The sequence below is a fragment of the Larus michahellis genome, chromosome 9 (genome assembly GCF_964199755.1).
Source record: "Larus michahellis chromosome 9, bLarMic1.1, whole genome shotgun sequence".
Taxonomy (NCBI): Eukaryota; Metazoa; Chordata; class Aves; order Charadriiformes; family Laridae; genus Larus; species Larus michahellis.
In genome coordinates, this window is record NC_133904.1 from 15,328,968 (window position 1) to 15,355,720 (window position 26,753).

Below are 26,753 nucleotides of genomic sequence, written 5' to 3' on the forward strand. Positions count from 1 at the left end.
GAAGAATGACATATTAGCTATTATTGCAGCTTTAAGGATGGCAGCAGACAGTCAAGAATGGTTATCACACTTCACACTATTACAGTTTTCATCTTGAACAAAGTGTCTTATTTGTTTTGAAACATTGGTTTAATATACTATTTTGGGATACCATTTTAACACTGCTAGAACTGTTAAGTCTATTATAACCTTAAAACAGAATAACACAGAGGCTTGTGAAAGTTCTGAAAACCCTAACAATGGATGTTTTGGCACTTAAAACATTAGAGTTAATTGCAACCAGTTACATTACAATTGACTTTACAGTACAGAACTTACTGCATTATCTTGTCTGTGATATATCAGAGCTAACACAACTTTTCACAGAGATTAAGTTAATAATGACAAGATATGAGAGTCTGAGACATCCAGTTTGAGAGGAGTAATTCAATCCCTGGACTTTGCATAAGCATCCACCTTTCCACCTAGAACTCTATTTAGATCTCATCTGCTACAATTAAGCAATTATATTTCATCTTGCTCCAGAACTTCACAGATTATTTGAAGGATTTTTCCCTATACACGTACCCTTTTAGAATACTTTAAAGAAAAAGCATGATTACGTTTTTCCATTTTCTTTTTTGGGGATGATGGAGGTGAAGGGAGGCAACACTGTCATCCCACCTGGCTCTTAAAAAATAATTTTAAGACCTGCCTCTTCCTTTGCTTAGGCCACCCAAGAAAGCTGAAATAACAGTTTTCTTGCTATCCATAGGATTCTGAATAGAGATCAAGTAAAGTCTTGTTAGTCTCACTTTGCTGTTTCCAGCAACACTGGTGATGCCTTTGTACAAACTTAGAAAAAACATGGTCAATTCCAACTGTGCATTTGGAATGGCATTCTCAGCATCACGAAAGCTAATGATTTTATTTAAATACTGAAGTCTTACAGACTAGATGGTCTGGGTCACCTCTACAGGCTTTCCTCAATGGACAGTGGATTTCTGAAGTCACATATCAGGTTAAAAGGCTGTTTGTGGAGCTCGGGTTTCACAAGACAGCTGAGCTTATTTAATTGCTTGCTACCACCAAAAACACAAGTCTCACTCCTGGCTATGTACTCCTGCTGCTTTCCCTTTGCTAGTGTAGTATTTGTTGGACAACCTAGGGTGCTGTTGCAGCTTGCTAAAACAGTAAAACACAGACTTGAGGGGAAAACAAAGTAGTTTTCTGCTGGGTTAGCAAGCTGAACAGACTCACTGAGAGGTCAGACAAGTTTCATAACTGGTACAAGGGCTGTGGAACTATGTAAGAGAGGTGCCTTTTTCACTGCTCTGGAGTCACCAGGTTTACTCAGTCCAATCATAAAAACTTATCCCAATATTCACAATGAAAAATGAGTTATCTTAAAACTTGTCCTAGTGGAAAAAGAAACCAATATAGCACAACTCCCTTAGAAATAAGCTTTCAGGATATAGACCGCTTCCTTCATCTGTAGTTTTCAGCATACTCAAGTATGACATTAGAATATAGGGTAGATCTACAGACTGAAAAATAGTTAACGCAAGTCTGTTTTGATCTCAGACAGAAATTCATATAAGCAAAGTGCGGTAGAATGAAATGTTTGCTTAGATGGGGCTCTATCGTGAAGAGATTACTCTTAAATACTCTGGATTCAAGATGAAATTAAAAATATCGTTAATGTGAAGTATTTATGGATATGAATTTAATTCTATCATAACAACATTTTGTGCAAAATATTATAGATGTTTCTGCATGTTAGAACAATGAGAAAAACAATTTACAGTGTAGGCTGCTGACTGGCCAGTAGCTGAACTTCCAGAGGTAGTAAGTCTAGTACTCAATTCTTCTGCAAGATGAGTCTGTATATCACAATTACTCTGTGAGAGAGGTATTTGAAGGTTCTGATTGCTATACATTGTAGCCTCATCTTCAGTTATAATTTCCCAGCTCTGTAAAAAGAAAATAAGGAAAAACATTTTGAAAAAGTAGTTCCAAATTACAAATAGTTAAGACAAGCTTTTTAACTGGATTAAAAAGTTACTTGTGTTTCAGACGCATATAGAGATTGTTTTTACCTCAGGGGAATCTCTGTTGTCTAGATTTTCTGTATCCTCCGATATCTGTCGCCGATGAGTGAACACATGCTGGGCCTCCAACTGCACACTACCAATATCTGCAACAGCGACATTGTCCCTGTTGGGGGCAGGAGGGTGGGAAGTCAGCATACAGTAGCCATGTTTTATCTTTTAACAGCAAGCTAGGCTAACAGCAAAAACATACATTATAGTCAATTTGGCAGAAGAAAAAGAAACAGTCTTGAGCTATAAAAATGAATGTAAACTGTTTAAAAAGAATAAGCATTCATGACAAGTGAAGTGTAAGTTAAACTAAAGAACCAGACAGCATTCCAGGTATTGTTTTTGTAATTCACATACTAAGGGAAAAAATAAAAATCTGAAAAAACCCAAGGTAAATAATTTAATGCAGTCCCTGTCAGGAAGGACAAACCAGGCTTAGAGCTGGAAAGTGATTTCCTTTCCATTACCATAGTTATTATCTCTTACAACTGCAACCAGTTTCTGTTTGAACGCATGCTTCCAGAAAACAGGAAGAGTTCTGAGTGGTTAAATTGACCATTAGCCAGTGACAATTATACACGGGCTTGAAGGCTAAGCTATGGAAAGATATCTCCTAATTCTCAAGCTGTTCACTTTTGAGTTCTCCTTGCTTTCAATGTAACTAGAGTGAATTTTCAGGCGAAAGACATACTGAGCAGTTGGTCTTTTCCACTGTGTTCTTCTGAATTCATGATTGACATAGTAGGTCCTTCCAAGGATGTCTTGCCTTTCTTCCCAGCCTGATGGCAGCGGAGGAGATTCCTGCTGCTGCTGTTGGGGCTGGCTAGCAGCATCTGGTTGGTCCAATATAATCCACCCAGGCTATGAGATATAATATTAACTACCTTTAATATTACCAAAGTTGAAAAAGTATCTCAGTTTATTAAACAACCCCCCCTTTTGAAGTGCAGTTCTACAACATCAGTAAGATTGGCTCTGGGTTTTATTGTGTATATTTCTCAAGAAATGATGGGACAAATTATGCATACAGAAATATTACTTTTAACTCAGGTTCCAGAAAAATAAACGGCATTCAGAGAATAGATTAAAAAAAGTAAGTCAATTTCATTTCATACATATGCTGCAAATGTACTAGTCAGATGAGCATACCATTTTGTAACAAAGTTTAAACTGGATATGCTTACAAAACATTAGAGTATCTCTATAAATTGGAGAGAGCTGACATTGTAAAACCAGCAAGATGTCAGTGTCTGACTGGCTGGGGTGAAACAACATTAAACAGCAGTAAAAATACTGGGCAAGGATACTTCCATAAACTCTAAAACAAGCAAAGTTACATAGACATATGGCAAGTTGGTACCAGAAGAAAACCAAAAGCCTAATGTATGTTTTCTTTTTTAGATATACTGACAAAGCCACTCCTTTAGTTACAAAAACTGCTCCAGAATTTTTATGTGGACTTACAACTTTTATGTAAGATACAAACAATCGTTTTTAACTTTTTTTTTCTAAAACACTACTTATAGCTTAGTGATTCCTAACACTCAGTTTTACTCTAAGTACCCTTAAAAGCTGAAGACATTTGCTAGGTTTTTCAGCAATAAATACATCTTTTCCCACCTCCAATTCTTCAGCCTGTTCTGTGGATTCTTCTTCAGACCCATTGCTTTTAGGTAAATAAGTCATTTTTAACCTAAGGTGGCCTTTAACTCTGGATTTATGGCTGCGGAAGAGAAAAATAAAATGTTCGTATTGTGCATTTGTGAAATCATTACCTGGAAATAAAATAGCTGAAAAAGCACAGCTAGAGGATTATTCTTAAGTTTCTCAACACAAACTTGGCTTTTAAAGTTTAAATTCATGAAGTTCTGTAATACTACTGATTTTTTAGACTTCTGAATATACTGTGATACTACGTACCACAACTGGAAACCTTTCTTTCCAACCCAGTCTTCTGAAAGCTTCCCTAGTATCCAATGCATAACAATAAAGAGCAAGAAAATAAGAATACTGACTATTTAATTCATACAATTATAAAAATTTGACCGTGTGCAGACAATCTATCAAGCATTATTTCAACCTACAGGACTACTTTTCCTAAAACTTTAAGTTACAGCAAGCTCATAGACTTCAGCATCTGTCTCTCTATATTTAGCTTAATGCATCATTAGAAGCCTGAAAACAGAATTTCCTCATATTGATTTTATTTAATATTTTCACTTGGTGAAGAAATCTGCTCAATTATCTCATCTCATCTCTTTGACTATTGTTATAAAAAAAAAAAAAAGAAAAGAAGAGTCCTGAAAATATCACTAGTGAGTCAAATGACTGCACACCATCTTATTAAAATAAAGAGGGGAAAAAAAAAACCAAACCCCCACATCACTAAGGTCTAATGCTTTGCTTTGTTCTTTCTTTTTTTTTTTTTTGCCATGCAGAAAAAATGAATTAGATTTCCTGATATCCAGGAAAACATTTCATGTTGGATTATAAACGTGTTCATTCAGATCGTGTTTTTGTTTCAGAAAAGCCCACATCCTTTTGAAAGAGGAAGCAACTTACTACCCTACTTTCCAATACAACAGGTAAAGTAAATCATTTCAGAGTATTAACATGTTAATAATTCTTACTCAGCTTGAGGTATTAGGAAGGTAGTAACATTATTATTAATATTCCCGTCTAAGTAAATACAAATATGAGGAAAATTTAGGAACATGCATTAGCAATGCTAAAGCATCTAAAAGTTAGAGTAATATTTCAAGGCAGAAGAATGCCCAGACCTGTGGCAGTATCTCTTACTACAAAGCATTGCCAAATTCATGTGGTAGCCACAACAAGATGAGGTCAGATCCTTGACTAACAAGCAACAATTGAAATTAATTTTTGTCAAGACAATAAATATTATTGTTCATTTATAGGATAAGAAATGTTAAATTCAGAAAAAAGAGGAGATCAAAATGAAAGTTGACAGTCATTCACTCTGTTAAAACCACTGATCTGCTAAAAATCAAGAAGTGTAAAATACTTAAAAAATACTCCTGTTACCAACGTTGCTGAGAAAGATCTATAGACCCCACATGTTCTATGTTATTTCTAAATTGGAACCTATTATCTGAAAAATGTTGACATGCATTTTATGTATTTTAGTGCTCACAAAAGTTGCTAAAAACTGCTCAGATTTAGGTTAAGAATCTACATTTTAAAAACAAACATGAAACGCCTAACACTAATATCAGTGTCAAAATGCTACCTATCATTTAAAAATTCTTTGTTTCTTTTAACACAGGCATTCCTAAATGTTAAGCAGCTTTCCAGTTTAAGTTTTGTCATGTTTATAACTAAGGTCATATGAAACAGGCAAACAAGAGAGACAGGAAGGCAGGAAACCATTTCAAGTTGCAAAGGGATGAGTTACGGAATAACATTGTTCAGCAAACCAGTAAATTGTTCAGATGAAGTTATTATGTGAATTTTATGATGGTATGAAGAAAAATGGTTTATTCTTACCAAATAATCTATAAGTATTTAAACAAACGTTGACTTTTTAGTAGAACCACAAATACTTTACTCCATTGGTGCTCCAATTTCTTTCACAAAAGCATAAAAATTTAGACGATATTTACATACATACAACTAATTACCTAACAGCATTGTTTAGATACGAAAGTTAGAATTTTTATGTGGTATTTACTAACCTTCTTGGATGAAGGACAAAATCCTTAAATGTATATGGTCTCTCCATACTTGGATTTTCTGTCTGGAATAAGACAAGTTTTTTCAAGAAAAATCTATATCAAACACTTGAAGTTAAAGAAAATTATCAGAAATTTACAGTGAGTTTCTTTAAAGGCCATACAACATTGTAAAATTTAAATTATAGGTTTTGGTACAGTAATAGCAATACCAGCTTTAATCTTAGTAATATGGCTAATTCCCTGGTTCAAGAAAAAAATTACCTTTCAGTGTATACATATATTAGTTTCTAAAGCACAGAAAAAACCAAACACACCTGTTTAGCCTGAAATCAAGAAATAGATTCTCAATTTTCACATTTAAAATGTCTACCATAACTCTTTTTCCTCCCTCAGTATTTTTCAAGGTTGTTTGGGGTTTTTTGTGGGGTTTTGTTTTGCCTTTTCACAGAACATACATAAAAAGCCATTTCTAGCTTTAGGACTTGGGAATAAATAATCACAGAAGAATCCATTCTGAGGACATCTCTGTTCTGATTCACAGAAGTGACATTGCTCAACAGAAAAAGGCACAGAGGTAAACAGACATCATTTTGTAAATATACATCCCAGGTATGAGTAGAGAAGTATATGTGAGGGATCATTAAAGAAAAAGATACTCATTTTTCTGGTTAACACCAATATTTATAATCCATCTGAAGTTCTACAATTCTTACCGAAACATTTGATTTTTACAATACCATATGTTCAGGACCATTTGTAAATCTTTTTTGTACAATGGTACATGATGCAATCCTCGAACTAATTCCATAATGCTATTTTCAAAAAGTATCTAATATGTGTCAACATTTGATTGGAAAGAAACAAAAAACTTCCAGAATCTAAAGGTTTGACATTAAGTTAGAGATTTTAGAATTTTATTCGGAAATGTTGAGCTTTGTTATGAAAAACAAGATTAAGCTGACTAAATTTTACTGAATGTGATAACTATTAAACGGAATCAATCACGGAATCACGGAATGATTTTTTCTGAGAAACCAAATCTCAGAAAGAAAAAGGCCTTACATTCGGTGCTAGATTACACTTGGATTAATACATTTCAGTTTTGGAAAGAGCAAATTCATATCTGCCAACTATCTTACCTTGCAGATGATTTGCCCTTTTCACATGTCCCTGATTACCAGCTCTTTTGAGTTATGAACAGTCTGCATTTGCACAGTATCGTGGAAAACCAAAACCGCATGTAATAAATAATTCATAAATGGATTTTATTTATCCAAGATATATTTACTTATGTAAAAGGAAGACTTTCAAGAAAATCCATGTATATTTGGGCCAATAAAGTACAATGGATTTAGATGGCAAGACCAAGTAATTAAGAACAAGGAACCAAGACGACAGAAACAAAGAGGAGACAGGGAAAAGTCAATATTTGAGGAAGGTAAGAAAATAGCCATGAAAATACTCAAGTGAGGCTCTATAAATTAGTTCACGCTAAAAAAAAAGAAAAAAGAAAATGCACCAATATCTCCAAAAGACTCCAGATATTGCTGTCCAGCTTATTAGTGGGAAATGCAAACACAGACAGAGTCTTCTCCAGCAGGACATTACAGCCCGTCTTTCCAACTCAGCTGACAGAGGGAGAGCAGTTAGTGGGATCTCACATCCCAGGTACAGTGGGAAATGGGACATATCTGTAACTACTCCTGACATGGTTCTTACCAGAGTGAAAGAACCACTGCTCTGTTTTGCCACAGTTGTTATTCTGTCTTTAAAACTGCTGCTGATAAATCTGTTAGTATTTGCTAATATTTTGAGACCTCAGAAGAAAATTAAGAGGCTTACTTATTTCATTGTTCTTGGTGATCTTTCTTTAAAACTAACAATGCGCTTTGCAAAAGGAATATAAAACCAGAAACTAAAATAAAAAAATAAATGTACAAAGCAACACTAGCTCTATTTCCCACTTACCTTCTTTTTGATCAGTTTATGGGAATAAGGCATATTAAAAGTAAATGTGTAGACTTTAAAGAAAATATTTCAAGAAATATGACAATAATTACAATCTCTTCTTGTCTTTAGGACTGTTTCAAACCTTGCATTTTTATTCTTTAAAAAGCTAAAAACCCTCCTAACTCTTGCAGCAATCAATGTAGCAATCAAATAAGGTAATCTACATTTTTTATTTTTTGGTAAATATCAGCACCAAAAAACCCACCCTAATAAATCCACACAAGACGACCAAACAAAGAACCCACAGAGCAGGAGAATTTAATCACTTATAGTATCAGTACAGTTAACTTTGATAATTAACACAGTCCCGTACAGGGTAATTTTTCCCTTTCACAGTCTTAAAACAAACAAAAAAAAAAACAAACAAAAAATACAAACCGGTAACTGATAAAGAGGAATATCCACTTGCCCAAGAAAATCATCTCGAGTCTACAGAAAATAAAAACAAACAAAAACACACAGGAAGTTTAAAGTTGCAAAGTGTTTTAAAAACATTGTTCCAAAGCCCTGATAGCACAGTAATGCTTTCTAAGAATTTGAAGACACTCTTAAATTATAGACAATAGAACTTGTTCTGCACAGAACGAGCTCTGATTGACCCAACACTCAGAGCCTTGGAAAGTTCCGTCTTCCTCAAAATAGATGAGGTTTGAGGGACCGGGACGGAGATTTAGATTGTTTTGTAAATCGTACAGACTAATGCTAATCAAACAGGAGAGAGCTGTTCAGCATCAGGACTGAGATTGTCGGCATCTCCAGTAGAAACATTGTCCTAAAGGGCAAAGAGTAAAGACACTGTTTCCCTTAGCTGTTTCAGTAAAGTAATTGTCTTGCTACGTGCTTGAGCAACTAAACATTTATGATGGGTTAACACAGAACTAAAGACCTTCCTCCTAGGAGCACTTAACAATTTCTATAAGCCTAGGCAGCTGTTTAAACCAGGCATATATAAACATTTTTTTCTTTTCAAAATAATACAATTATCATCAAAAATAAGACAAAGCAAAAATAAGTTTCATCTGTGATAAATGCTTCAGAAGTTCCAGCAATTCCAGCAGTCCCAAGCCTGGCAGCCGAAGCTTCAAGTTTGGCATCTCCCCTACCCCATGTTTCTGTTGACATCTGAAAACACACTAAAATTCATTGTATCTATGAAAAATTACCATTTGCCTACATACACTGAGGAATTTAGTTTTAACAACTAAAATCTGAAAGATTCTGCCCTGACTTGGATGTCTGGACTGTCCGACTATGACCAGACTATGAATGCAGCAGCTTTGCAGCCCGGTTCTCTCCAGCCTACGCCACAGTACCACAGTACCAAAGGAGGGACTGACAATACATGGTATCACTGCACAGTTTATTTTCGATCACTGATTTTTGCCTGCCAAAGAAATTAAGATTTTAGTGATTTACATGGGTAATTTCAGTATTTGCCAATAATCACCACCAACAGTCAAAGAAATTTACTTGACTTCTTACTGGATTACTGGAACATATGCCGAGTTGTTTCAAGTTCATTTGTAATCTGAAAGCCTTTGCGAACCTCCACAAAAGCAGGAAAATGTATTATATGGGTCATTTAACATGAAGACATATCGCTGCCTGTGTGCTAAGATCAAGAAGGCATGAAATTTTTAAAAGTTATGTATAAGCCTATAGCATTTTTCAAAATCTACACTGTAACAAGACTATGGTTTTTTGCATAGACAGAGTAAGGAACTGTGAAAGTCTTCAACTATGTAGCCTGTGCAACCTCTGGATTTCTAGTCTTCTTGATTTTTCCAGTTAACAAAAGATTTGGTGCGTATTCTTTCTTACCTCTGTTGGTGTACCACAAGCTGCTATTCAAACTCATCACCCAAGGATTTTGATGGCCTTCTTCCGTAAAATTTCTCACTGACTTCTATTCCCTTTGCTTCAGGGCAAAGCCGTGTGTTTCATCTTTCTTCTAACACAACTGTATTTTTAATTTTCAATGCCAATGCTTTACAGTACTGAAACTCCAGTCCAATTCTACTAATTTGTTGTGCCATTGACAGCATTCTTCATTCAAACAGCTATGACATTAAAGGCTATAGGTATTTCTTGAAGCAGTTCTTTCTCCCTTAATAATTCTGGTACCTTTTTTTCTTTAGCTCTGTTGTCCTAAGTTTGTCTATTTAATCTTTAAATCATACATGTATATGGAGAAACAGTGCCTCACATTGGTATCAGCTCTAATTTTTATACCTCCAAAAGGCACAACTAGACTGCAGAGCTTGTCATAGATAATAACATGATAGAAATCTAGAAATATATAACTTTAAATTGAATTTGTAGTGTGTATGTCTTATATTAAGATTTGAAGGGGGGTAATAGTGGAAATAAAAACAACAACCACCTTTTTAGTTCACAAACTTGTTTGGGATAGAAAGCTACAACAGGTTTTCATACCTGAAGAGTCAGAAGCTTCTCTGAACTACTGAAGGAAAACTTTCTGTATTATTATAGACCACAAGCTTCTGGAAAAATATAGCTATCATTTTTGCCTATGAGGTTCTTCTTAAAATGGCACAGCACATACCTTAGACATGTTAAAAGGCTTAGTATTTGTAAAGTTCTTGGCAATCCTCAAGTGGAACATGCCTTTCAAATAAATTGCTGGAATGTGGGACAAAAGTCTGCTGTATTTTAGAAAACCTCAGAACATTGTGTTTGTTACCAGCATTATTTTAGTATGGGCTCCTGTTATTCACTTTATTATTCTGCTGTCTCTCCTGCTATTTTTAGCAGAGCTAGCCTCGATAACCAACCTTTAACAGTACTTTCTCCTCCAGCCAGAGAGTAAAATCCTCCAGTGGAGATTTTTGTTGACCTCCAAACAACTAATACATAGATCAGATAGCAGGAATGCTCTTCAGCAATGTGCCTCCCTATGACAAGCTGACTAACTGCCTTCAAAGAAGTGCCAAAGAAGCTTTGAAGCAGACATCGCACACATTAACAATTAGATGCCAGTGGAGTTGAAACTGTTTGAATCTCTGTTTCATGAGAGCAGGCATCCCAGTTTTTTCAAGACAGACAAGTGGGTCAGTTGTTCTTGTCAACTTCTGATTTCTTAACAGCCAGAGAACTCAAACTTTCTGCTTGACAAATCCTAAGTGTATAAACCTCATTTAATGATATAGTACACTAACAAAGAGGCCTTTTATTTTACTGATTCATTAGTTTCGTCTATAGAAAGTTATTAAAAACATGTGAGGACTGACAGCTGTTGTATACAATACATTTAAAGAACTCCAGTGCAATACCAAAGCAAGTGCTCAGAGGAAAAGCACTGAAAGAAAGTAATCCAGTCCAAAACTCATTTTCCTCTATTTTATGATATATACTTAATAAGCCTTAACAGTTAAGATTTAGGATTTTTTCCCGCAATTCCCATCAGAAACTGGATAGAAGTAGATTTTAAACTGACATTCTTATCTGAGTCACACACCTAAGAGCAGTTCTGAAAACATTACCCGTAATTTATCAGGTTTAAAGACAGTTAACTGAACTTAATGTGTTTCTTAATTGCTGGATTCATCACAGTGCCTTTTGAAACAGCTCTTTTATAAGACCAGGGTGTTGAAATAACAGGTATTTTCTCTACCAACTTTTGTGACTAATTTTTGTTGGTGTTAGTGCATGAATTAGAACTTAAGTATATTACCAGTCTATTTCTGACTAAACAGACAGCTAGTTGTGCATTAGTTGGTCTTCACACAGAAATCTACAGCTGTATGGCAAAATGAGAAAGCATGCAGCTTTTATTGGAGGGAATATAAAGTATCAATTCAAATTGAAAAAACAAACAGGGATCTGGACTATCGCTGCTTAAGAAAACAAGAGCTCAATAGATCCCTTATAAAACCAACATTCTCCTTGCTTAAACACCCAAACATCAACACTAGTTACAAGCTTGATGAGAATGAAAAAAAAAAAACTTTCATGAGCCACACTAGCAATTTCAAGTATTTTTCTTTTCATGCTGTGCTGAGTATATTATTTGGTTCTCTCGAACTCTAAATCCAGAAAAGTGAGCTTATTTTCTTCCACAAAATACTGCCAGCATATGCTATTCATCATAGGAAAATAAGAGTTTTGAAAAAGCAAAATTCAATTATCATGTTAAGATCTTACCAAATTCATGGACTCTAAAAGTAACGTTTTCTCTATCTTGCAAAACAATAAATACTTGTTGCACTCAATTCATTAAAGTCCCGGTCTCCTGTATTTTTAAGGGGCAGAGGTAGATAGTGAGGAGTGGTTTTTTAATGACATGTAGGAATTTCTTTTTAGTTGGCATCTATGATCAACTATCTATGACACTGAGATATAAGAACCTATCAGCATTTTCAAAATAGAGAAAACAGGTACTGTCAGAGCAACAGTTATTATGCAACATGTTTCTGCAGGACCTTCAGCCCTGCTGGCTGCTTCAACAGCAAGGTCTCAGCATAGCATGCCTCAGCAGTTTTACCATCTGTTTAATAGACAGCATTTAGAAATTACACTGAAGTTATTTTCACTAATTCTCTCTTGCTTCTAAAGATATTATCAGAGAACCGCTTCTGTAAAAAGACCAGAGCAAAAGTGTCATCTGTTTCTCCATTCACAGCTCACAGTTTTTTATATAGAACCAGTATCTTATAGCTTTCTTGAAAATTCATATTTAGTCTACAGTAATTTTACAACAACATTTGTGTATTACTCCACTCAGTGTTTGCTACTTTGAGAGCCTGTGCTTAAAAGTTCATTACCAAAGCCATTAAAGATAGCTTTTTTTTTTTTGCACTTTCACATAGGTCACAGGAAGACAAGTCATCTAATATAATCGAAGCATACTTAAGCACAACATAAACAGAGAACAAGTCAAAAGTTTGTAATGCATATATTTTATTCATCAGGAATTTCAGTTCCTTTAGTTTTATGGACAGATGTGCCAAATAAGCTACCATATAAAAAGCACGAATATTACATTTTAGGAAAAATCAAGAGCCAATCCAGATGTGGCCTCCTGTGTCAAAGCAGCCAACACTCAAAAAAATTCAGAAAACAGTACCAAATATTTAATTAGGTACTACTTTGACAAGCCATTCCTGACATCAGGTCATTTAACTTCACAGTAGCATAAAAACATAAATCTTTTGCATCTATTTGTGAAAGCTTTTGTGCCAAACCTTAAGACTTTCAATAAAGTTTGAAAAACAAACTCTTGTACTAACAATTCCAGGTGCACTTTTACCTTCACCAATTAATACTACAAAGCTTAAAAGACTCAAAAATTGTAAACCCTATGAAATTGCAAACTACATGTGCAATTTGCTCCCGGAAATGAGTAAAGATAAACCAGGTACAACAGATGTTAACCACAATATCTAATTAATACACTCAGCAAAAGGGCTCAATACACAGTCAACTTTTTGTCATCCAGAGTAAGAGGGAACAAAAGACAAACAATTTGCCTCCAAAAGGCAGACAGGCAACTGGTGCATCTTTGCATCACAGTTTCACTGGGAAGTTCATTAGGCCCAATACAGTGCAACACAAATGCACAAAATCAGGTTGAGCCAGGAAGCTTCTTTTTTCCAGCCCTAAATATAGTATTGAACAGTCGGACCAGGCCGTACAAGTAACTGAGCCCTTCTAAGATATTTCTGTGACTGCGGACCTACAGCAGGAGTGGATGCAGCCTGAATGGCCTCAGCCGACTCCAAAGTTAGTCCAACAGTTTTCAAAAGCATTCTTGGGTCTACTGTTCTCAGCTACTGTTGATCCCAATTCAACATCAACGCTAACTGAGGAATTCCCTGTGCCTTTGCCCCTGCGCACAGCTATCGGCCGCTGCCAGCCACGCTGCGGTTTTCCATGCCCTTCTGCACTCCGCATTAGTCCTCAGCCACTGCTGATCTGAACAGCAGCCCCAGGCCCTACCTATTGACCTCTCCCAGCTCCAAGCCCAAACCTACTGCTGCCAGTCCTATGTGCAGACAGGTAACCTGGCTACAGCAGAACTTACTGGTTTGTTTTAAACTGTGCTATGCTCAAGTTATAAACCCTACCTGTCCAAAACCAGTCTGCAAAAACTGACCTTGGATGCCTCAATCTCTATGTCACAAGGCAACTACAACACAAATAATCCACCCACAACTACTTTTACAACAAAAGTAGTATTGCAATTTATTTCAGATAAGCTCATCAACATTTCTTACTAAAGTTACATTATACTTCCCACATTAGACACGGGTTTTATTTGCCTGTAGTTTGCCAGATGTTAACGACTTCAGATTTACTCTTTATAAGCTACATATTTGTCGCAAATCGAACTTACTAGAAATAATGATAACTAAATCTACTGGCTAAGGTAGGAACTCTATTAAAAAATAAGTAATGTTCATAAAAAATCCTATAAGCTTTTTTTTTTTTAAAAATCCCTTGTGCTTTCATGTTACTGAACAAAGTCTTCTCCCTTACGCTAGGAAAATCACAGATGCCAGAGAAATCATCTACATCTAAAAGAATCTAGTTCTATGTTTCTTCCCACATTCCTCTTACTGAGTAGCTGGAGTGTCCCATTTGCATTTTAATATGCCTTAACTTCAATGACTCCAATTCAAGTTTGTATGTAATTTCTGCCAGGAACTTGCCAATATCCTTCTTAAATTCTGTTTGCTTATGTTCCAGTTGATACAGCTGAAAGCGGACCAAGGTCTCAAACAGTAATTGCATCTATATGTAGTCTTTTCAGTTTACCATAAACTGCCACAATAGGAAAAAAGAGATGTATTCCCTTGAAACAGAGATGATTATAGATCCACAAACTAACACTGAAATGAGCTACAAACATTTTGCTGGCTGCACTCCCAAATCAGCATGTTCTGTTCGTCACAGGGAGCGAGGAAGAAAGTTCACTTGAAACAGAGACACTTAACAGAAATGCAGGGCAGTCCCCTACAGGCAAGGGTGAAAGTCAGTTGTAAGCAAATGACTCGCCTGAAAAGGCCAGTCAGTTTTGCTTACTTGCTCCATCTGTGGAAATCATCCACTTCTGGAAGATGAGAAAACATGTGTTGGAACACAGAAGAATACTCAGCCCAGGGTGAGGGGAGAACTTCAAAGAGCATTTCTACCACTTGATCTGGGTGGCTGCAAGGGCTGAGCAGGCACCAAAGAGCCCAGCAGACAGATTAACACTCTGTGTAGCCTTGTATCCCTCCCCTATAATGGCCAAGAGCAGGTGCTTAAGGAAATAAAAGCAGCAGTTAAGAATAGTACTTCCTCCATTTCTAATATCGCCCAGTTTCTAATAAATAAGTGGTCATGAACTTTTTGATCCTGATGTTAAAATACATATTGAGAATGTAATACCCTTTGATGGCCCTTCCTTCAACTTATCTAACCTCCTCTTGAAATCCATTTCTACTTTTGGTATGTACAACATCTTGCAACAGTGAGCTCAGCAACACATAAGAGAACATATTTGGTTTATAAGAGTGAATTCTCTGTTTAAACTCACCTCCCCTGAACTATAGTTCTATAAAACCCCCTTTATACCACTTTTTTCCCCCCCCCCGAAGCCCTTGGTCTACTTAGTGTCTCCTCACATAAAACTTATCCCAATCTTGTGACCCTTCTTGGTATTTTTCTAGTTCCGTTACACATGCTTCCTGAAAAAAGATGACCAAAAATATGCATGCCATGCACATATGTGGGTTTGTACAACTCCATAATGGTGTTTTTAATTTTGTTAGTTTATTCCTTTCCTAATAAATCCTAACCTTCTATTTGCCTTTCAACTGTCAACAAGATTTGAGCTGACATTTTCAGCAAGTTGCTCACCATAACATAAACTATTTCCTGACCAGTATGGGACACCACGCATGCATCAGTAGCTGTTTTTCCTGTGTGCAGTACTTGGCATTTATCTACACTGATTTCCAAATTGTCCAGTTCACTGTCTAGTCACTCACTACCATGAGATCTTCTGCAACTTCAGAGATGACAATTTAATTCTCACTTTTATTTCTTCTCTTTTCATTAGTTGTCTTCAATGAGGAAGCTTCTTTCTGCACTTTTGCCTTAAAAGTATTTTTCAGAACTTTACTAAGGGTTCTTGTCAAATATTTTGAAAAGCTCAGTATCCTGCATTAACCAGCTCACCCATCTTTGCATGTCATTGCTTAGTTTGATTTGTAAAACAAAACTTTCTTTCATGAAAGCAGTGCTCAATCTCCCTCCTTGTAAACACAAAACATGTCATATGTTTACTAATTCTGTTCAACATACTCTTTCTTCCAGACTGGCCTGCTACAGTAGCCTGTAGTTCCCTTTTTGGTCATTTTAAAATACCAGCATACTACTTACCATCTTCCTTCAGTAAAGGAATCTAATAGGTCAAGAAATTATTCATTATAGTTAGTATTTCAACAATTTTATAGCTGAGCTTCTTGACAATTCTTGGGAGAATACCTGCAAGTACTATTAGTTTTGTTAAGGACTTCTGTCTTATGCTATAATGCTTACGAAGACCATGATTTCTACATCACCATAACAGTTTCCAATGTTTAACCCAAAGTGTTGATCTAATTCCTCTCAGAAAGCAAAAAGAACATACCATTAAAAAAAATAATTATAGCATTGATCACAGTCTCATATCCGAAAGCCTGCCAGTTACTTGGCTAGTCAGGAGTAAAGGGAGGAATGTCTCTATCTTGCCTTGGGAAGAAGTTTTACTTCAACACATTCTTAAATGTATACTAAGCCTTAACAGACAGCATAACTGTAGCTTGTGGCTATATTAAAGAAGCCACACTATCAATGCTTCCCACTCTCCCATGGTAGATTAAAAGGACAATAAGCTGTTTCAGGAGCTCTGCTTTGCATGGTTTTGCAGTTTTAGTTCCCCCTTTTGTTGGCATGAGAAACCTACCCAAACTCACTTCAGCTGCAGACTATAAACAGAATGAGGTCAATCATAATTTGTGCAGAGCACAATCAAGTAAAACTCCTCCTTAGTATGTACATGTAGTGTTTGCTGGTGACTACAAAATACTAGAGATTTGATATACAGGGTTATTCAAGTATTCTGCTACAGCCCAGACACTCTTCCTTACAGCATGATCATATTCTGAAAGTTACATATGGTTTACTATTGCCAAACACAACTTGCTAAAGCTGACAAAGAAACATTTTAGGGACGGAGCTGATACCAAATAATATCAATTGATTCCTTCCTTTGCTAATGCTTCCACCTAGTAACAGTTCACAGCTAGTCTTGGCTGTAAGGTTTCTCACATCCTTTGCATGTAATCTTTTTTTACCCCTGAAGAAGATTGCTCCTCAAAAGCTAAAGGCATGAAGAACAACGGAGAAGCTGTAACAAAACTCTGAATTTAAGCAAGATGGAAAATAGAAAAAAATCAGTACAAATTATCAAAGCGCTACAGGTCATTGTTATATAAAGGAAGACAGTAGAAGATCACCTACAGCTAATTATAAATTGTTAATTGTTGTGATGAAGCTTCCACTGTCTTCCCTTTAATGCTTTGACGTATACTTCAACTTCTAAAATTTGTCTCAGACAACGTAAATTGTATTGGGTGATTTAAGTCTAATTTAGTTGTCATCACGATTCCTCAGAAACACACCACCATCCTTTCAACCCCAATTCTCCTTGACTGAACTGATACATCATAAGAGAGCAATAGACAGTCCTGTAACATGATCCTTCAAGATATGCCATACTGAACAATATGAAAATTATTAGGCGATAAGATTATTGTAGCACAATAGCATAAGGAGATGTCAATTTGTGCTTTGCCTTGTATTGCCTCTATAATCTTTTGCTTCACCTGCCTCTTTTCCACCTCACTTCCTTGCACAGATTTGGGAAACCAATACCCATGCGTGCAAGCCCCTTTGCTTAACATGCAAAGATGGAAATGGCTGGAGATAAGCACAGTTGTCTTCCTCTTCTCTTGGCACTTCTCCCTGGTTGGACCATTATCTTCTGTGAAGGAGTTTTGCTAAGAAAGAAGCTCTAAACTTAAAGAGGATGCGAGAGAGAAGACAATCTCAGACTGTGCAGTACTAACTTGTGGTGCAGCATTTATTAAAAAAAAAAATAATCAAGATTTTCCAGGCACAGGTTCTGTTCCACCCAGCAAGTTCATATCTGACATCCTCACACACAGGCCCCTCAAATTACTGTTTGTCCAAAATATAAATTTACTACCAAAGGATTCAAATAGCATCTCCTTTTACAATTACGAATGGCAGACTAACAGAACTCTGTGAAAAAAGCCTGAGAGTTCCAACTAAAAGTTTGCTTCGCATGAACCTGACAGTAGAAAAACATTTCCATTATTTTACACCACCTCTGGAGTTTCCACTTCAAAATGTGTTTCATTCACTCAAGACAAAATTTGAGTAAAATTACTTGTAAACAAAAGGACAATAACACAATGACTCCCTTAATTGTATAAGTAATTATTTTAAAGGTATACAGTTGCTGAAATGGATTTGCGAGTACATTTAGAATATTCATATTATCTAATTGTCAGTGACACTGATGGGGAAGGAATGGCTGATGTCAACAGGGATGTCAGCATAATATTACACTCATGGAAGAGATTAACACAGCTTTTCTTTTTTTTTTTTTTAAGTTTATATATGGTCTACAAGAAGTGGAACTGTAGTCACTGCTTCTGCCTTCCTCTGTACCTCTTAAAGTTTACATATGTAAGACAACATGTAAACTGTTCCCTTACTTACTCCTACCCTCCAAATTCACAGCTGTGATGTCACGGTGCTTTAGTTGCACTTATTTTTACCCTAAGCAAGAGATAGATGCATTGAAAAAACATTAAAAACAGAAATACAAAGTCAAGGACAACCATGGACTACCTCTTCCTCCTGCTTTGCATAAATGAAATTCCATTATCTACCGCAGAACCTATTCAATATGTTTCCAGCAGTGGTATGTGGGCCATCACCATTCGTCATTTTTCAACTTAATTAAAAATAATCCAAGGCCAGTTGTCACAGAAATGGTGTTTTGATTTTTTTTTTTTTTTTTTTTTAAAGTCAGCCTTTAACAAGCTGTTGATTATAGAAAGCAGGAAATCTGATACGAGGTGGCTGAAGGCTAGTAGCTAGGCACGTAAGAAAAGAATGCATAGACCTTTCGCTGCTTCAGACTCTGGAGTCTCTGACCAAAGCACTGATTTGATTTCATGACTGCTCTGTACAGATAGCTGACATTACTAAATGCTACTCCAGTATCAACTTGTTAAATTTGAACCCAGACTCAGCATATCAATATACTAGGCCAGACTAACTGGAGTCAAGAGAAATATTTTGGGAGTTGTTTATTTTTAAATGAGTCACAATACACCATGATAATTAACTGGACTATATAATTAAATGATTGCCTTAGAATCTATTATATTTGTCACAAAGACCGTTATAGCAAATACAATAGTATTTATCTATTTTATTCCAGTGAATTGCTGAACTGCTATAAAGTCAACTATGGTTTTTGCTTGGTTTGGTAGGGGAAGCTTTAAAGTTTTCTTCATAACATGTTTTATAGGATATTCTATAAGAACTGATTTTACATAAAGACTGAAAGGGCCATTTCAGGACTGAAAGGCTCCTATGCCTGTTGTTGCATAAAGGAATCTGAAACAAGCAGACTGCTATAAAACCTTTAGTGTCCAGTTTTCTGCTGTTGGAGATCTTTTTAATTTGTATAGAAATGGTATTTGCAAATACATTAAAAGTACAAGAAAACTACATTTAGATATTTGGGACTCAGACCTTTTTTTTTTCCTATTATTTTTCATTTTTAAAATTGTCTCTCGCCTTCTAGTCAGAAGATAAACTCTTACGAATACAGGAAGCTTAAAACATGCTGCCACATTAACACAGTAAAAGTGCACAACTACTGAAGAAGCGTGCTATCAAGTGCTTTAAAAAGTTAAGTCTCCTTAGGTTTTTTTTCAATCCACTGTAAACACCACTCCCAGTAACTGAAACAAACTACTGTCACTCCAGTGTCCTACAAGGTTTTCTGGAAACGTTTGCCAACAATCTAATCCTGAACCTGGATTCTATCTAAATTGAATTTATTAAAATTCACTCAGTATTAAAATATAAAATACCTTACAGAGCAACTGACATTAAACACAGAGGCTAGCAGCGCAAGTTGAAAAGAAATGTACTTGAAGTGCATGACTCAACATTTTGGAGTTTTCCTTTTTATAATACACTTTTTAAAAATAACTAGATCCAGACTACTTAAAATATGTCATAATCTGTTTGTGCTTATTGTGGAATTTACCATCAACTTTACAGTTTGATTTTGGGATGACAAATCACCAAGTAATATGCATCTTGATTACCTGGGATCCACTGTAAGTTTTATAATGAAGCTTAAACATAGATCACAGTTTTATAAGGAAAGTGCATTTTTCTTCAAACTCTTTTGAACCAAAAAGCAATACAAAACTCCAAAAAAGTCAAAAAGCGTACAATCACCAGGCACTACTCTTAAGGGCAACAACAGATTGAAAATTACAGTCTAATACCTCCAAAGTAATTATATTACTAGCTTAGAAAGAGACTGACATAACTATAGATCTTTGGCATAAAGCCTTTTGCTTGAACAAGCATGTTAGTTATATGGTAGTAGTGTCAATTCATAGAGAATGAGATCTTTAAACAATTTTGGTAAACATTAATTGCTGCACCTCTATCAGCATTCACAATTAAAACTAATATATAATATTCAGATCATTCAAGTCTTCACAATGTTATTTAAACAAGTCTTAAAATGCACATTTCACGTGGCTTATGCTTTACTAACAATATAAAATGCCTTAAGAGTTAATATGAGCAAACACACTTCTGCAGTTTAGTTGGATGTGAGTTTCATTACCAAAAAAATACATTTAATATAAGCCTTCTAGACCCAAGTACTATAATTTGAACAGCAATGTTGTCGGGAGAGGTATTAAGTTACAGTGTACTGCTCGGGCTGAAGTAGTGGTTGGAAGGAAAAAAAAAAGAAAAGAAAAAAAGGAGAGGAAACTCTGAAAATTCCTGTGGTTCAGGGTGTATACAGAAACAAATGGCATTTACAGTTTCTCTGCTCAAATATTACTTATCTTTAATTCTACATACAGCAAACTGTTCTGTAAAATAAAGCCTATATGAAATAAACCTAAAAGACTCTACAGCAATCCACTCATTTTTATCCATTTTATATGCAGTTTTAGTAATTACTATTAATTTACTGAGAAGTAAAGTTATGTATTTAAAACTACAAAACTTCAACTGAAGTTTAAATAATTCCCAAGTCTAGATAACTAGACAAGAAAATCCCCTTGAGTTCATGTAAACAGGAAATTATTGTTTACAATACATTAAATACAGGTATTTCACTGCAAGACCTATTCACCTTTGCTGCTATATGTACCATACTTCAAGAAACAAATCTAAAACCCAAATGTTGCAGATAATGTGACAGTTTGACACCATTAGGAAATTCTATAATCACTGCGTTTCAGTCTTGATTGTAAGTGTTATTATTTTCCAGTTAAATTTCAGCTGTAAAATACTGTCAGACTGTTCTATAAACCAGAACACTCACCTTATGGGGCCTCCACAAAGAAGTGCTAGACATTTCCCTTTTAGAGGTTCCATATCGTTTCTTAACACCAGTTGGTTTTCCTTCATTTCCAGGTTTGAACTGTATATGCAACTGAGACGTCCTTGCACTATGACACTTGTATTTAAGGCTGGATAAACAGCAAGAAACTTTTTGACGTGATCCTTCCAACGAAATACTTCTTTGCAAAACATGGTTGGCTTTGCTCATCTGTGCATTCGGTCTTTCTAGTTCATTTATGTTAACCTGATATTCTGAATCTATTTTTGAGGGTAAACATGCAGATGTGCTACGTGCCAGTTTTAAATGAGGGTATTTTGCACTGGAGTTCAGATTTAACTCTGGACTGCAACAGCCATTAACCATTTCACTGCTCGATGCAAGTGCTCTTTGAGTGAGATGAACTGAAATACATGAGAAGCCATCGGATACTTCTTCACAAGTTGCCTGCTCGGAACTATCCAAAATTTTACTTTTGTCCTGTAATGATGTGTTCAAGTAAAGCGGTCGAATGTCTCTAACTTCGCCAGAGGAGCAAACTGTCTTAGACAGTCGAAGTCCATTGACTGCTGTTGAAAGGAATCCCTTGGAAGTGGTTTGATCTTCTTTTTGTGCCAGCTCACTTGGAGAAATAATTAGTTTATGGGATGTTTGATAGGCACCTCTACATGGCAGTTGACCTGAGCTTACTGGTGAAGCTGGAGGAGTACTGGAAGGACTCCTAGGGAAAATAACCAGTGATGAACAACGTCGCAGTGGAATTTTAGTTTTCTTCCTCACCGACAAAGCATCTTGGTCAAAAGTAGTATTACTTCTACACAGAGTTTCCTGAGACGAGTTGCTCCTGTAGGGATTACATTTGTTTGCAGTGCTTCTATATGAAGAATCACCATGTACACTACTACAGAAAGTACCATCACTTGTCGAAAGAGTGCCACTACCACTGTCACTGATGACACTGTTACTATATGAACCTCCATCGCTTGTGGTACTTGCACACGATCCATAGTCACTGCCAGCACTGCTGAACGATCCGCTGTCACTGGCTGCAATACTGCTAAGACTGCCATTGCACGGAGCAGTATTGCTTAGAAGGCTATCATTAGGTCGATGATCAACCACAATTCTAGCGCCACAATTTCCTTCATTCCCAATACCAATGAATGAAGTGTCTTCACCAGTAGCTACAGCGTCACCGGACCGAAAACATCCACTATACTTTCTAGACTGTAGGGAAATGTGCAGTGAGGTTGTCTTTTTTATTTGCAATGAAGCAATAGCTGGATTTTCCTCTTGATTACTTCCTTGTTGCATTACAGGTGCATAAACAACTTGTCTAGGAGTCAGTTTCATCTGTGTAACATTAGGTGCAGAATTTTGCGATTTCTTGAAGTACATACAATTGTTACTGTCCAAAACATCTTCAGAGGTTTCCAATAATGGATCAGTGTTGCTTCTTTGGGCAGCAAAATGCAATCTTAACTGTCGTGCCATTTGTTATCATTTCCACGCATGTTAGCAAATGAAAACCACAACAATCTTTCAGCAGAAAGGCTACAGGCAGCTGCACAGAACCTAGAGCTAGTACATCACAACAGTAAAAGCCCATAAAAGTTGCAGTCTTTGTCCTGATTTCTACAAGATACTAGTGTTAAAAAAAAAAAACAAACGAACAACTGTACCTCTTGAAATAAGTCAGGCATTCGTTGAACTGCAGCTTCTGGACCGTCTTTGATTGCTTGCAGTCAGAAAGCACTCATTTACAAAGCACTTACATTCCAACGACCTCAGCTGCAACACACTGACAAAAACTACTGACCTTGCTTCAATTATATCCTCTGTAATTTGCATAAATGAATACAATAATAAACTTCTAGTACTTCCAAGTTTAAAACAGCAACTCCTACTGCAGCTGCACTAGCTGAGTCAATGTGTCCGTACTTTCCTCAGCAGCGTATGACTACTAATATTTTTACCCATAGGTTTAGAATTACAGGAAGTTGGTAGGAATGAAGTCCCATATAATTGAGTATCAAGTCTAGGATTGAATTTCCAAATAGTAACCATGCTAGCAAACTGCTGAGGTCTGAATTATGCATAAACCAGTGAAATAAGCCTCCTCCCCCTTAAAAAAAAAAAAAGTCTTTCTGCACTATTTAAATAAAACTTGAAAGAAAGCTGACATTATCTTGCAATCTACACGCTGTTCAGCAATCACACTTTCTAAAGACTTGCACATAGTAGAAACCTTTCCTGCCAATTAATTAATAATTTTCAGTGAGGTGCAACTGAATTAGAATCACAAAAAGTTATTCCGATTAATAATTTGGCATTTGTTTTCAGCCTAACATGTTAACCTTTTATTTTATATTTTAACCTTTCCAAATCACAGCTGTTAAAGATAGATAGAAAGAAAAAAAACTATTCTTACAAACTGAACTACCTCATCTTGTTTGCTGGAAGCCCACAACAAGCAGACAGTCATTAGAGTTCAATATGGCATGCAAATATATGACCAGCTATGCAAACTTTAGAACACTGAACTAAGTATGCACAGAGATAAATATGATTACCATGCACAATTACAGAAGAAAGCTATTCTGTATAACTATATACAAACTGTCTCATACATTTATAGCTATATACTAATTACTTTTATTTATTAAATAAAATTATCAGCATGTCAAGAAGTTAATATACTGTCGACTCTTACAAGAGTAACGGGATTGAGAATTCCTACAAAATGTTTCACTGGCTCAAATAGTCTGAAAAGGTCCTTTGCTGGCACCTAGTGGGACTTTTGAAAAAAGACAAACTTGAATCTTGCTCTTAAGTGGGTTCTTTGTTGTTTTTTTATTTTTTAAAAAACAAACATTTGGCTATGAATGTACTTTTGAATACAGAAGCCATATACGATGCAGTACTAAATGCTACCACACTAACATGAAATTACTCAGTGCTGCTGAAAAAGCGCAAACAGAAGAGAACACTAGGCCATTTATACTTTTATAGGTCATACTACTAAATTTTTTTCTGCTCTATATTTATTTAACCTTTACTGTATTTTAAGCAAGAAGGCAGTAAAATTAACATTTATACCTCTTTCCCAAAAAAGAGCCAAGAATCAAATTCACAGTACTCTGTTTGCAAGCAACAAATTTGTTTTCTAATTATACTCCAGGGCTTACGTAACCTGTTACCTGAATTCCATGATTAGAATGCAGCAACAAATGAATACTAGCTTATTCATAAAAAGCCAACAAATACAATAGTTCATTTATTTCATTATGCTTTACCAACTGGACTTCTTCTAATGTTCTGTATTGGAGGGGGCTGGGATGGGGGGACAAGAGGAAAGGCAAATACCATAAAAGATTCTTTTGGTCAGTTTCAAAAAGTTAAATTTGAACTTCAAGCAATATATTTAAGAAAAAAAAAACAAACAAACACACACCACCAAAAGCCACCACCAAACAAACAACCTAACAAGAAAAAACCCACCCTAAGATACAAGCGAAGAGTAAAAAAAGGCATTTCTTAAAGCTCCTTTTTTCCCCACCAATGACAAATTTATTAGTAGCGCAGTTTGTAACATGTTAGTGTGATACACAACAAATTGCAACCACTTTATTAGAGATACTGCTTTTAGTAAAAGAAAGCAAGGCTTTCTCCCCCAACAGATGATCTGAAACATTTTTCCAATTTTACTAAAGAAACCTCTAAGAAAATGATAAGCTGACATAAAATGGTAACTCAGGCTTAAGATTTAAATGAAATTTCTCAACATGTCACTCTTCCTTAGCTATAACTGTATGGGTACAGCCAGAGAACTACAGCTTCCTTAGTCAACATAAAAATTTTTAAAATGCAAAATTCTATCTTGCTGAATTACAGTTGACATAAATGAAAAATAATACTTTTTAAATAGTACCAGTACCTCCATTCAACTCTTAACATCATTGACTTTTTCAGTATCAACAACAGATTTGGCACTTCATTTGAAATAAACCTAATTACCATAACTTATTGTAAGACAGGAAGAGATAGCAAGAAGTCGTCTAGTCCCTTCACTGGTCCATCTCACAAGTGATCTCATTGTCCTTCTTAACAGATTTTTCTAAAGCATTTTTAAAGACAACCATAATTGTGGACTCCACAAATTGCTAAAGCCCTTTATTCTACTAATGGTTTAAAACAAGTCAGCAGAACAAACTTAGATTTAGTGTTCCCTTACCAAATCCAAGACAGGCGATCTTTGAAAAGTTTTAAAGCTATTACAGAAAGATTTTAAAACTCCAGTTGTTGGCAATATGCAGATTGATACAGCAGGGCTTTGAATTTAAGCCTAACATTGAAGAAGATAAGATTTGAGACTGGTTCCCAAGAAAGTAACGTTTCTTAAAAACAAAACACAAAGATTTTAGGCTTCAATTTCTCCCCAAATGTTACAAGGAATAAAAGCACCTGAGATAAATTTTTATAAAGAGGAAATTACCCATTAGGAGTAGTGTCTCACAAATGTAAGAGAACTTCAGTTTTATCAGCCTGCTCACATGTAGAGTTTAAACAGTCATCCAATAGGTAGAAGAAAGAAAGGATGATTAACACCGAAGCCCACTAAAATAATGGAAGATGAAACACCTTCTGATCATAGCTGCATATGCTACTGAGTGCAACACACCTATGGTTTCCGACATGTGCAGATGTCAGAAGTGGGGGAGCTTGTCAATGGTAAACAACAATCACAGCTAAGGTAACAATTTGACTTATTTAAAAAGCTCAAGATATCTGGGATAGAAACTTCATGTTTCTGAAAGCAAGCTAAAGAAAAATAGTGAGACAGCCCTTTCCATTCACTGAATGAGGAGGTGGAAAAGATGAAAAATATTTGGGTTATTACAGAGCTATACAGTGACTGATAAGGTTTTGACTCTTTGATCTTTAAATATAATCATACATAGGAAACAAATCATTATTTCCAAGTTGATGCCAATAAAACATTTTATTGGTTCCTCTCCCAGAAGCAAACGTAAGTCAAACAACTTATCTGCTCTAGATTAGAGAAAGAACGCTAAAAAATTCTCTTGGTGGAAACCACAAAAAAAGCATTGGCCTTCTCCGCCCAAAAATCAGGAAACTGACTTTCTAATCACACCTCCTGGCCTCCAGGGGGTGGCAGTAATGTTCAAATGACTAATGGACAATGTAGTTCAGCCTCATGAAGAATACACTGTAGCCCACGACATCATGTTGAGATAAACATCTAAGCAT

The 26,753-nt window shown here is 35.8% G+C and overlaps 1 protein-coding gene across 3 annotated transcripts in view; it reads right to left on the reverse strand.

Annotated features, from left to right (window-relative positions):
* NEDD4 (NEDD4 E3 ubiquitin protein ligase) overlaps positions 1-26,753 on the reverse strand; it is a 60,543-nt gene that overhangs the window by 17,027 nt on the left and 16,763 nt on the right. Inside the window, exons 1-7 of one of the 3 annotated variants that reach the window (XM_074601381.1) lie at positions 21,465-23,421; positions 8,165-8,215; positions 5,777-5,838; positions 3,702-3,804; positions 2,773-2,942; positions 2,079-2,196; positions 1,785-1,952 (exon numbers count right to left, since the gene is read on the reverse strand). In XM_074601381.1, coding sequence (XP_074457482.1) covers positions 1,785-1,952; positions 2,079-2,196; positions 2,773-2,942; positions 3,702-3,804; positions 5,777-5,838; positions 8,165-8,215; positions 21,465-22,976 — 2,184 coding nt within the window. In that variant the 5' untranslated portion in view covers positions 22,977-23,421. Of the gene's footprint in view, positions 1-1,784; positions 1,953-2,078; positions 2,197-2,772; positions 2,943-3,701; positions 3,805-5,776; positions 5,839-8,164; positions 8,216-21,464; positions 23,422-26,753 lie in introns of those variants that run through there. The other 2 variants (XM_074601382.1, XM_074601383.1) reach the window with 2 other exon arrangements.